This window comes from Pleuronectes platessa, chromosome 11 (genome assembly GCF_947347685.1).
Source record: "Pleuronectes platessa chromosome 11, fPlePla1.1, whole genome shotgun sequence".
In the NCBI taxonomy this organism is placed as follows: Eukaryota; Metazoa; Chordata; class Actinopteri; order Pleuronectiformes; family Pleuronectidae; genus Pleuronectes; species Pleuronectes platessa.
The window spans coordinates 18220717-18234323 of NC_070636.1; the positions used below are offsets into that span (position 1 = coordinate 18220717).

The 13607-nt window shown below is 42.1% G+C and overlaps 1 protein-coding gene across 1 annotated transcript in view; it reads left to right on the forward strand.

Moving 5' to 3' along the window:
• The first annotated feature begins 2503 nt into the window (after positions 1-2503).
• The window catches only part of fndc5a (fibronectin type III domain containing 5a), a 28043-nt gene continuing 16939 nt past the window's right edge, over positions 2504-13607 (forward strand). Inside the window, exon 1 of the mRNA XM_053433768.1 lies at positions 2504-2561. Coding sequence (XP_053289743.1) covers positions 2504-2561 — 58 coding nt within the window. The remainder of the gene's footprint in view (positions 2562-13607) is intronic.

A 13607-nucleotide genomic window follows, 5' to 3' on the forward strand; every position in this document is an offset into this window, starting at 1 on the left:
TTTGACAGTGTCAGCAGTCCGTCACTGATCTGTATTTAGCTCTGTGAAATCATACTTCAACAACAAGAAGTAGGACAGTTATGATTAATAGGAAGATGTACACGTACACACAACACAATTAGAAACAAAACAAAAAACTGTATACAGGAGATACATGTATATCATATGATTCCACCGATAAGTAGAAGCTATGCACTGGTGAAAAGCCGATTGAGTCTCCACATGTAAAATATGGTGATAATGGCTCTTCTCTTCCTCTCTTCTCTTGTGAATGAAGCCTTGCAAAAACACTAGGTGATCGCATGTCATTGTCATTTGTATATTTGTTTCTAGCATTTCTATGTACTCTTTCTTTTCAAATATTCAAGGAAGGATTCTTCTACACTTCAGCTTTCCCCTAATCCAGTGGCTGAAGTCAAAATTGCTTGAATTGCTTCAGAAGCCAGGACAATTACATGAGCAAAAATGTGAAACTGGAATAGACTATTGACTGATTTCAAGAGATGTTTTCATGAAGCTGGAAAAAGTAATGGAAAGTGCAGCACATTATTTTGACAGACAAGATTGATAAACGTTGCACTGGTTTTTAAAGGTACATAGCATTGCTTTCGGTCCTCATTACAATGGCTCTGAAAATGTTGTATATATGTATAATATTACCCGGTGACAAAAATGTACAAAAAACGAAAAGGGGCCAAGGATGGCGCTCTGGGGAACACCACAGGTTCTCTGCTTCTGCAGAATTTGAATAGCTTTGATAAATAAAACATTTTTCTTATTACTTTACTACATTTATTTGACAGCATTTTCTATAACATTTTATACAAAATATAGCCAAAGAATGAGTTGAACAGAAAATGTGATCGTGTATAGGAACTGTGTCATTTTCCTTTTGATAGTGCCAACCCATTTTGCTAATGATACTTAGTGTTGTCACCGTGTGGTATTGTTGCTCTGCTCAAGGACATACATTAGGTTGATTGGTCATAGAGGGATTTAGTATATTCCTCTTTGTATCCATACAAACTCTCCCTCCATCTCTCACCTACTACACACAGAGAGATGTCGGGTGAGAGCCGTAGCCTCTAAGAGAGTGAAGTATGCAAAAAACAGCTCAATAACCCCACCTGCACCACCAACAGTTTTCTCCTGAAGCACGTCAGAGGCAGCAGGCTATGAATCGAGTTGCACAGCAGGGTGAGGAAAACATTTCTTGGGGACACAGCTAGGGGAAAGTGCCGGTCTCCTGACTTGGGACTGACACACTCGCTCTCACACACACATCTGTCCCAGAAAACTCCACATCAACATCAGCGTGCTGCAGGGAAACCATCAGGTACTGTATATATGCAGACTTTTTATCCACTCCACTAATGCACTCGCTTCATTGTGCGCTCTTTGTGCTTTTCGGAAAAAACTGTGCGAGCAGGAGGGTTTACACAGTTGGTAAAGTCAAGAGGCACGTGTTTCATTTTTTGAAGTGGAGGGGAGAGAGAAAAAAAAACAGCAAGTTCAACAGCAGCAGCAGCAGCAGCAGCAGCAGCAGCAGCAGCAGAGACAGATAGATTGTCTTTTCACATGCAGGCGTCTGTTTGCGTGGGCCAGTGTATGCATATTTAATGGGAGAGTGGGCAGCGAAAATTCAGAATACATGGCTCACCAAGTGGGAAAGTGGAGAGGGAGGACGGAGGAAGGCTTTCCAGTGACAATAGTGCACTTATTGTTAAGATGTGTATGGTCCCTCCCTGTTTCTTCTGCATGTGGACTTGGAAGAAATCTTAAATGATTGCAGCTGCTGGTGGAATGCCTGTGTGTTTGCAATGTGGCATGTGACATTGGACGGCAGAATATACATTTAAATCATCCTCTTGTTTTTTGTTACCAGTAAATGATTCGTGTGCATTTTGCAAAGTTTTTGGCCAGGTTTTCTTGGCACACTTGTAGTAAAGCCTCCAGGAGACAGTGTGGCTTGCAGGAACAGAGCAGGGGCTCATACACAAAGCCAGCACGTTTCTTTGTGTCTGTAGCAGCCGAGCGCCGCCACCACCTCCAGCATCAGCACCACCAGCAGCAGCACCAGCACCACCAGCAGCAGCACCACCAGCAGCAGCACCAGCACCACCAGCGTCAGCAGCACCAGTGGATCGGAGAGGGCTCTGGAGCACAGCTGGAGGACGCATACAGCAGTCAGTCATGATGGTCAGTGGCCGCTCGCTGGTCGCCGGCTGCTCGGTGGAGGCTGTTGAATGAGCGGACGTGTCGCTGGAGAGCGCTGTCCGAGGTGCTGAGGAGCTGCCGACTCTCTCTACCACACACACACACACACACACACACACACACACACACACACGCACACACACGCACAGTCTCTGTCCCTTTTCCAGTCGAGACGATACGCATGAACTGACGTGAATGCCGAGCAGCAGCAGCAGCGCAAGCCCAGCAGAGCGCAGCACCGCCGGCCAGAGTAAATGGGACCGCACGTCAACCGAGCGTTAGAAAGATGGAGAGATTTCTGCTGCTCGTCCTCAGCTGTCTCGGCGTCTCTCGAGTCGCAGCGGGTAAGTTTCTGTTAATGTGCAATTCACGGAGAGAAGGGGCGTTTGCGTGAAGCTGAGGTGCACAGCTGGGTTCGCAGCCCCTGACTGACAGAGCGGTGCTTTGCTGCCTGGTTAGACGACGGTTCGCGGCGCCATGTGGGGAAAACGGACCGCTGGCTTCCAGGGAGGTGTTGTTGTGGAGATTTGAGCCGGCATTGTTGTGTTGTGAGACGCTGCGTATAGTCTGTTGTGTGTCCATGGAGAGGCGGACTGATGTGTTTTAAGGGTTGGAACATGAAGGGTTAGATACACATCTGGGATTCATTCAGATTAGTGGAGCTAATTTGGCCTAATAACGAACTACAGAGTTGTCATGGTTGTGTGTGCGTGCGTGTGTGTGTGTGTGTGTGTGTGTGTGTGTGTGTGTGTGTGTGTGTGTGTGTGTGTGTGTGTGTGTGTGTGTGTGTTTGATGTGATCCAAGCTGACTTTTAAATTTCATTTCAGGCAGGTAATATACAAGCTGCTGCACAGACAAAGCGTGGGCCTGAGCTGTGTATCCACACTGTCTATCAGTGGGAGAATTAGTACTGTTCTGTATAAACATTTGTTGAATACTAATCATAAGTAGATATATTTATTCTCAATAATCCTAAATGGGGCTATAATGAATGGCAACAGTGGTCCTCTCACATAGATCCATGGAAACGCTGGTGACGCTGCTGCTGTGCCTTCGAGTGATGGTGTCTGAACTGTATGTCTGCATGTATAAAATATACACACACACACACACACACGCACACACACACACACACACACACACTTTGAAGTCTCCTGACACACTCCTGCCATCAAAATGCACCTCTGGTTCACTCTGCATCCTCCAGGTCCCCAAACTTTTCACTAAAGATAAATCAATGTGTTGCTCTTTTCACTTGTCCAGATACACACGTGCACACGCACACTCACTAACTTAGACACACAAGTACACTGTCAGTCTGGTGTGCTTTCATCTTTGTCCTACAGACCAGATTAAACTATTTTATTGTGTTAAAAGTCGGCATTACAAAGTGGAACATGTCCGCATGGTGGGCAGGAAGTGGGACATCTTCAATGGACATAAGCACTTTCATGTATGAGCTCCACTATGTTAACGAGAAATTGAAAAGAATTGAGATTATTACTGAGAAATGTGAAGTCGTTTTCAGTTTTTTTGGGGGGGGGGTTCAAACACTTTCTTTCATCTTTAATTTATTTGATCTATTTCAACTCTTGTATTGATGCTTTTATCGTCAGTGTAAAGTTCATGAATGGTAGACTGACATAATTGTAAGAGTAAAGACTGCAATGTACTTTCTAGTTATAATCTTGGATGATTATGTACAATAACACAAAGGAACCACGTTTACAGAGGGTTGTAATGCAGGTATTAACTATTAATACCCTTATAGAGATTCCTTTATTAAATTTGGCAACAAATACATTAAAAAATTTATATTTTACATTACAGAGTGCATCACAGGGATCTGATGATGAATTACTTGACCCTTTGACATCACTGTTGCATTTGGTTACAGGTGTAAAGGCCAATTTATGCTTCTCCGAGTCCATTACGGAGGGACGGACAGACGGATCGGACAGACACTTTTTGATTTATAGTTCTCTGTTGCTGAAAACAATTGGGCGCCAGAACAGTAGGTGGCGCAACGGAAGACGAGCTTTAAGAAGTCTACATAAAATAAAGTGACACCCAGCGTGTCATAATGCTTATGTTATCGTTTCTTAGTGCGGCGGTTCCCCGGTCTTGTTTCTGAACTGCGTTGCTAATTCCACTACTTGAAGCTACACTGAAGCAGCTAGCTTTCCCCCCCAGCTTCCACACACAGTCAGCAGGGACTCCGGATACTAACTACTACCAAGTGTTTACTTCTAACCTGTCGGTGTTTGAGAAACAGTGTCATGACAGACGTTGAATTAGAGTCGTGACAGCATGTTTTTGCACAGTTACCACCGCAGTTAGCATGGTGGCTAGGACGCTAGCACCATTATGAAAGTTCATTATAACCGTACACACATGCCGTCAGGGCTCTAACCAGCCACCGTCAGACAGAGAACTCCGCTGGCTTAACACACTTGTCACATTAATCGTAGAATCGTAGTTGTGTTTGGTTTTATTGTGATATAGGAAATGAAACAGGAAGTTTGAGGTCCGGAAATGATGTCGTTCCGAAATGCTGTCGTTAGCAGACCAATCACAGCCAATGGCTATCCGTAGGCTCTCAAAATCAGAGCTGCACGAAAAGCTCTCTGCGGAGCCCGGGGAGGAGGTTCCAGGGCAAAGAAGGCGGTCCTATCTGTCCGTGTCCGTCAAAACGGAGAAGCATAAATTGTCCTTAACAGTACATATGTCTGACACAGTGATAGTGGGTGTGGTTGGACGTAAAACAGACTTGAAGCTTTCAACTACAGATATAAGCAAGGACAAGAAGTCGAGATGATAAGAGCTTTTATGTGCTTGTCTAGACATTTGGATCAACTGTCTAACAGTCCTGTTGATGAAAAAACAGTATTCATAGTTGATTACATTACATTATATTAAATTACATTGATACTTTCAATAATCCATTACTTTGCTCCAATCAATTGTAGAAGTATTTTCAAAGTGCGCTCCAATTTAAAACCACAGGTCAACGAAGCTTATTTCAGGACTGTTAAAGTCTAGTCACCCCTCAGATGAATATGAAACGTAGGAACATTGTTTTTCAGTAATTGGCACCTTATAAACAGACTGAAGTACAGATGATATTCAAATTGAATCTAAACTGTCTATTTCTTGATTTAGGTCACTGAAGATGTCTGTGACTCTGCTATGTCGGACTAATTCATCTATACTCGGGTCTCTCTTGAGAAATCAGATCTTGACCTCATTGAGATTATCTGATTAAATAATGGTGATATCAAAGACAATTGTGCAAATGTCGTCTGCTGATGAAGATCATGTGAAAAGATCAAAAGCCCCAGAAAATCCACTAAATGGACATTAAAGTTATATTGTTAGGTTACATTTTGAACCTCAGTGAGTCTAAATGTAAGCAAATAAAGTTGCAGACTGGAGTGTAACTTCATTACTCTCACAAATCACAACTCGATTGAAGTTTTTGTCTGCCAGTCTATTTGAAGTCTCAGTCAGACACCTGCACTCAGAAAACCAGGCCAAATCAATGTCGAGGCAGTGAGTGGGTGTTCGCCACGGCAGGCATCATAAAGTTTATACTATGGTGACGTCTTTACCGTGTCTGTGTTTATAGTGACTCGTAAAACAGTAGGTTGATCCCGGAGAAAGGAAAGCTAATGATTCAATTTAATTTTCCTCCCTAGTCAGTAACAGTTCTGGGATTGGAGAAGGAAAGAAAAAAATAAAAGAGTCAATCAACAATCTGAACAGTGATGCAAGCAGAGGAAAGACTCCAGGCTGCTCTCTTCCTTGAGGGATGTTTGTAAAAATGAATAAAGAAAGCTGAGTCTTTCAGGAGCACAGAGGTTATTTTTAAATTCTGTAAACCAGAAAAATTCAGGAACACTTTGCCATTAAGTATCCACTGAGAGGAGTTATAGGCCCAGGTTGTGAAAGCCAAAGTTTGTAAAAAGCCTTATCCATCATCACTAAGAGACAAACTTACGCTTTGAAGATTTCTAAGCAGATGTACAATCAGAAATACAAAAAAAAAGTCATCAGTGTCTGAGTGCAGGACTCATGTTAATGCTCTCATGCTGAAACGATTATGTCATCATATTTTATCGTGACAGACTTCATAAGCAGCTTCACAGGGTTTGGTTGTTAACTGTGTTTTCAGTTCTCTTAAATGCTGCTGTTATTCAAATATGCGTCCTTTAGACCTGCTGGGTATCTGGGGCAGCCTCCTGATTGGAGGGCTGACTCATCACTGGTCCCTGTGAACCACATCTTCAACAGGGGATGGAGTGTGCGTGTGCTTGTGTGTGTGTGTGTATAGTTTGTGTGGTCTAGGTATTAACCGATGTTGTGAGGACCAAAATCTCTTAACTCAATCACATTATGAGGACATTGACTCCTCATGGGAGCAAACAGAAGTCTTCATAACATTAATAATTACATTTTAAGGTGGAGACATTTTTAAAGGTTAGATTAAAAAGGTGGCGACATGTTTAAAGGTTAGATTAAGATAAGGGGAAATTAAGGTATGGTTTAGGTGATGTTAAGTGTTAGAGTAAGGTAAGTGTCAGGCGTGTTGGTTTATCCTAAATATGAGAAGATGAGCCGAACTCGGTTTGTTCAATCAAGTCTTTATTTAGAAAGCAATGACAGGGTAAGAAAAGATCAGCAAAGCAATGGGCATCCAACTCACTACCCCAGAACTCTAGCAGCCCGGGGGAAGTCTCAAGTCGCGAGACCCATCAGAACGCGAGACCCATCAGAACGCCTCAAACAGCCGGCGTCTGTACGATTTGATAACAGTAGGTCTTGGTTCTTCCTCCTCGAAAGTGCGCACGCGTAGTCCATCCTCTTGGCATTGGAATGAGGAAGTGAACAGGAGACACTCCCAAGGCCTTGACACAGCTGATGCCATGAGGGCCAAACTGTTGTTATTGGGGAAAAGATATTATTGTGTTCCTGCTATATCGGCTGTACGTTCCGTTTGTGCAGACATTCAAAACAACTTAATCAAACAATGTCAACCTGACTTTACCCCAGATGGGACAAGGGAATAATGCTTTAATATCAGAAGTTAGAATTTACAACAATTAATGACACTACGCAGCATGGGTTATTTATAAATCATTTGTGTGAAGGCCTTATCTGGCTCAAACTGCTTCTATCTTTATTGTTAAGAGTTCTGTCAGACAGAGACCATAGGTAAAATATTGAAATCCTCACATAAGTAGTAACTATGGTTAAGGTTAGAGTCAATCTCAAGGAAATCAATGTTAGTGTGTGTGTGTGTGTGTGTGTGTGTGTGTGTATGTGTATGTGTGTTCGTGTGTGTGTGTGTGTGTGTGTGTGCGTGTGTGTGTGTGTGCTCCTGCATATTTAGACCACATACTCACACATGCATATGTTAATTAAGTAGTAAGTGTTGTTATGGAGACCTAAATCTGTGTGTGTGCTTTCTGTGTGCATGTGATTTGTGTGAGCACAATTAGCTGCTGGTAATTATCAGTTGTTTGGAATCTGGTCTGCAGGTTTTTTTTAAGCAGATCACTGCACTTTTTTACATGAGCTTGTTACAGTTAACCAGAGTCGCTGCATTTTCTTAATACAAATTGCCTCAGATTTGTTTTGACAAGGAAATACCAAATTATTGTGCAATGACAACACCAGAACTAGGTGTTGTGACTTTCACTGACAGCTTTTGTTTATTTTACAAAATTGAATTTTTTTCCTGTTTTGCTAATTAGCAAAGGAGCTGTATACTTTTATTTTTTGAAAATCTACATTGTATTAGCAAATGTATCTTTTATTATCATGTCATCACACAAGATCATATGAGACAGGATTTGGTTGCACACAATTTTTGTTTGAGCCATGGCCTGAACATAACAATTCACATGCATCTCCACGAACCAGAAATTAAGCCAAAATATTCCAGATACGGACGGCACCATCTAACACCAATTACATAATTTTTTGCCGCTTTTACAAGTTCAAATAACTAATCTAAACCAAATTCAAGTTAAACACACATTGTGTTATAAGAACTACCTAAAATGATAGTGATAAATAGTTCATTTGATATCAACATTTGGTCCTTGTCCTATCTGCTTAAAGGGAGGAAGCAGGGTTTATAACCTATACTGCAACCAGCCCCCAGGGGCTAATCAAGACACTTTGGCTTCACTTTTGGGAGCTGTCATGATATACATTTTTATTGAGGGTCTATGGTTTGAACATTCAAGTCCTTGATAAGTTCTAGGGTAACTCTGAGCTGGCATGATTTACCATTACAACTTAAGATGTGGGTTAGCTAGCTACTTCAGTGACAAACCATTTTTCAAAGTGGTATTGGCGCCACTAAACAATGAGACATGTAATGCTTGAGTATCACGCTTCAACTCAACCAAATGGCTAACGGTTTCTGATTGTAATCAAACCAAAGGGCATTAAAACTTTCTCAACGTGTCCAACTTCAGTTCTGTTGCTATGCTGCAGTAATAAGGGCGGAACAAGCTGGTGATGCCGATCACAGAAATACTCTGTAGACCGGATCGTCTCATGGTCTAACACGGTTGTCATGCGTCCTACGAAAATTCTGCCCCTGAATAGACACACAACTTCTTACTGGATGTAAATATTTAGAATCTCATCTGTACGTAAATAATGAGTCTGTTCAGAGCGACCTGTTCTTAAAAGCCCCTCACTCACACTGATGTTTCTTTTTTCTTTCTAAATTCTTGGCTGTTTAATAAAAGATCTTGGCTTCCTGATGCGATTTCATTTGAAGCCACACTAATATGCATATAATTATCTGTTGTTGTACGTAGAGCGTCTTAGTGCCCTTGTAGACATTTTATCCGCTATATGCACAAAAGTTTTTTGGTATGATGTATGTGTGTGTGGTGATCTGACTGAACAAGCTTTAAAATACTGTACAAAGATGAAACTAAAACAACATATTATCTTGACTTGTGTGTATTTCTGGAACAAAGTCTTGGAACTGGGAGACAAAAGAAGAGAATAATTCTGGCCCTGTATCTTTGCTGTAAGTGTCAGTCTCAGTGCTGCCTAGATCGAACCTAAATCCTTCTCACTGTCAACTGTCATTTTTAATTGTCACCTGACAAGCTGAATATGGCAACGGAGATGAAAATCCCATTTATTTCAAACTCTTAGTGTGAGCAATGTGAAGTGTTGGTATCAACATGCAAGTGCTGCTGCTCTTTCGTCTGGCATCTCGTCACCCTCTCGTTCATTTCGAAAGCCTCTTTTGATTGCACTTTTAAGAGCTCGCTAATGGCTCAGTGAGACGCAGAGGATTGCGGCGGCGGCCTTGCGCTCGATAACGAGAGCTTGTATGTGCTAAAGCTTTTAGATCAGCTGGCAACACGACAATTAAGAACAAACAGCAGAGAAAAGAACTGAGAATGTACTCTTTTGCCTCAAGAAATTGTTCTTAACAATTGTTTTTCCTTAAAAGCTTCTCTATCTTAATGTTCACATGTGTTCAGTAATGTGAAGTTTGTTTATTTTAGTGCCAAAAGTTGAACAGTGACAGATGGGTGCAATCATTTGGACACTGGGCCTGCGGGAGGAAGGGAGGGCGATGCCAACAGGCTGACAGCGGCAGCGGCAGCTCTCTGATGCAGTCTGTTGTCTGTCCTGTTTCATGCATGAATTTATGCAGGTAGAAAATAATCTATGCTGCCATTTGGAAGGAGTCAATTCCATGAACGTAAAGCTGTTAATAGGTTATTCTCAATCACACACTTATTTGTATTCATACATGAGTGTGTGTGTTCTGATGCATCGTTTCTCAAAAAAGTTCTCCTCACCAGAGCAGTCAATAAAATAAGACCCATGTGCAAAGGTTTAATGCACATGGGTCTCATTTTATTAACTTTACTTATTTTGTATAGGTACAATTATTGTACCTATATTGTATTTTATTATTGTATTTTTGTTTTTCACATTTCTCCTGTTTCCACATATCAGTTGTTGTAATACTCTGTTATTTATACAAATGAAGATACAATATAAATGCCATAGAGAGGGTTTTCACACCACAGAGGCCTGTTAAGATGAAATGTGGTAAAAACCCACACTCTTAGTATCAGTTCCCTAAATATGACAAATTTATTCCCTGGGAAAATAGAAAAGCAGCAAACAAACTCACAGGGGTGAAAACATAACCTCCTTGGAGGTAACAACAGCTAAACAAAGCATTTATGGCTTAATTCTATCCTGAAATGAATTATTACATTTTTATTAAAGTTTTACATTTTAGTAGCCAGTAGAACAGTGGGCCCTTGTGTTTGTGATTCCACGACTCTTACAAAAGCTGTTTATGATACAACAACGTGTGCGTATGAGAGAGAGAGAGAGAGAGAGAGAGAGAGAGAGAGAGAGAGAGAGAGAGAGAGAGAGAGAGAGAGAAAGAGAGAGAGAGAGAGAGAGAGAGAGAGAGAGAGAGAGATATGGTGATGGGTGAAAAGAAGGTAAATGAATACAAAGGAAAGAGAGCTAGTGTTAGAGCCACAGGAGAGAAAGACAATCCCACAGAGAGACAGAGGGCGTATAGGGCAGATGAAGAGAGGGAAACACAGTGGAATCAGAGAGAGAACATTGTTCACGTCCCCCCTCTACTGCCTGTGACACGGATCCTCACAGGCAGCGTCTGGAAGCATTTCCTTGCTAGCTGTGCCCAAGGCCTCAGTGGGGCTGGAGGATCTCGGGGGGGACACAGACAGACAGAAGCTATAGAGTGAGTGTGAAGTGAAAAGACAGAGAAAAGAGGAAAGTGTATCATCAAGCACTAAAATCATGAGCGTAACCATGTATCAAGCTGTGAGCTCCTTTAGTGTAATCGGCCACATTAACCTATCACTGCTGCTTCCCTTCCTTTGGGGGGGGGGGGGGGGGGGGGGGCGCTCAGTCACTCCTGCTTGGAGAGTAGATGTCATTAGCACCGGGCTTGTCAAATGATCAGCCTCACGGCACTCCTTTGCCTTTTTCGAATTAGCTGGCTTGCATACTCTCTGCACACAATGCTGAATTGATTTTCATACCCTGCTTTTTGACATTTATTTATAGAAAAGTGTGTGAGTGTGTTTGTGTGTGTGTCCATCTGACTGGAAGAGAGGGAGAAAGATGCTGTTTTTGCAAAGCCGCTCTCTCCAATCTCTGTGTTACCATGGCCGGTGGGGTTGGAAATAAATAACTAATTTCTAAACAAAAAGGGACAAAATTGCAACTAACAATTGCATCTGGCCCGCCAGCTCATTTTGATTGTTAGATTATTTTCATTTCACCATATCGTACTGAAACAGCAATTCAAGGTTGTCTCAGGTGCTTATCTGTGTAATGACAGCAATATTAATATAATTGCTTTTCTTTGGCAATTGCACAAAGTAAAAGCACATCGTTCGTTTTGTTGCTGCAATGCTTTATATCGAGCTGAATTACAGCCCTTTTATTTTGGGAGGTTGTGAACTTTGGACTGCAGAAGCGACTATTGTGTCTAACTTCACTCGGCAGAATATGCTATTTATTATAAGCTTTGCACACAACGTCCAACACACAAACACTAAAAAGTGAGAGTGTATTGTGGAACTGTTGAAGGAGGACTCTCTCCGGAGCATCTCCGAACGACAAGAGAACAGGCGGGGTAAGAACAGGTAGTCTCTAATTCTGAATATTCTCAACCCATTTTGAACATCCTATGTTTTGTAATTCACCTGTAAAGCACTTTGAATTGCATTGACTTGTTTGAAACGTGCATTATACAATAAAGATTGATTGATTGACTGATTGATTTAATTTTATTAGCGGCCCATCTGACTACATCCAGTCAGTGTGAGACTAGCATGAGGCTAATCAATAGTATTAGAGACTCACAGGTAGACTACTGTCTCCCCTAGTCGCCCGCCATCTCCACACTGCACCCAGATTGCCGGGTGAAGTGTCAGTTACAGTCAGAGAGCTTTACACACCAGAAGCCTATCAAGAAGCTGCCAAAAAGCCGCGCTGTAGAAGCTGTTCAGAAATAGGACGAGGAGCCTTGGAGAGACAGCCAAAGACGAAAAGAGAGACAGGAACAGATAAATGGTTGAGGTGGAAGTTTGCCACAGTTTCTATTATAGCTGAGGGAAAATAAGTTGAAAGCACAAGAAACACAGGAACTTATGGTTTGTATTTCCTCCAACAAGGATCCAGATGCAAAAGGTCTGACGGTAGCATGGAACCAACGGCAGGACACAAGGAGAAGGGGGAAAGAGGATCTCCACGCAGGAGCTCGCTTTTGTGGTTTACGTAACTATTTCAGCAGCCGCACTGGAAAAGCGGCAGCACAACTGTGAAACAGTAGGCGAGCTCTAATAAAAAGGCATTGTAGGCAATCCATTATAAAATGTGATGGCGTTACAGTGTGACTCAGATGGGTACACATGCGCTAGATGGAACTCCTAAATTATTCACCAGATGCTTTAACTTTTCAATGAAACACATTAACCCCTTGTATTTGCCCATGAGTGTCACATAGTGATCCTCCCAAATTTTGCATGTGTGTTAATGTGTGTGTGTTTGTAGTGCGCATATCGCTATAAGGACAAGACCATTTGCCAAGGTCTCCTCTGACACATGTAAGGGCAGACTCCAGATCAGCACCAAAAATCCTGATGGCTCTATCACGGCACATTAAGTATGAATGAAGGTGAGCCATTATCTCTGCCAGCAATACTAACCCCGAGATGCACAGTGCGACCGCAGTTTAGACAGCTCTGAGGCTCAATAGCACGTTAGCAGGGGAAAAACAACAAGCAATTGTAATTCCCCAATTTATAACCATTAATTCCCTGTGGGCTCATGCTTTCTCACCATTATGGCTATGACAAGTTTTAATCCTCCCCTAGTTCCACAGTGATTCTATGAATACACTTCAGACCCGCTGGTTTTTACACCTTTCATGCAAAGTGAGGGTTTACTTACTACCAGCTGGGAAATGGGCTACACTTCTTTATGAGTGTTACTAAAACTATGCTACAAAAACTGAAAGAAAGCCTTTTCCAAATAAAACAATTTCAATCTGTATAAATTCTAATCCTCCTTCATACTAACACAGCTGAAAACGTATATCACGTGACCACTCACATACACTGGTTATGCACGTGCCTGTTTGCACAGGAGACATTTGGTTGTTAGTCGTCTACTATGCACATAAGCTGTTGTATCATTGTAAAATGCAGATTTAACTGCACAGCAGCTGATAACAGGGTCACGCTTGGAAATGATTATCCGTGTTGGGTTCTACACTGGTAGCCGAGAGACCAGGGTGATTCGGCAATCAGCAAGCGGTTGTGAGCGATAATGTCATAATTTC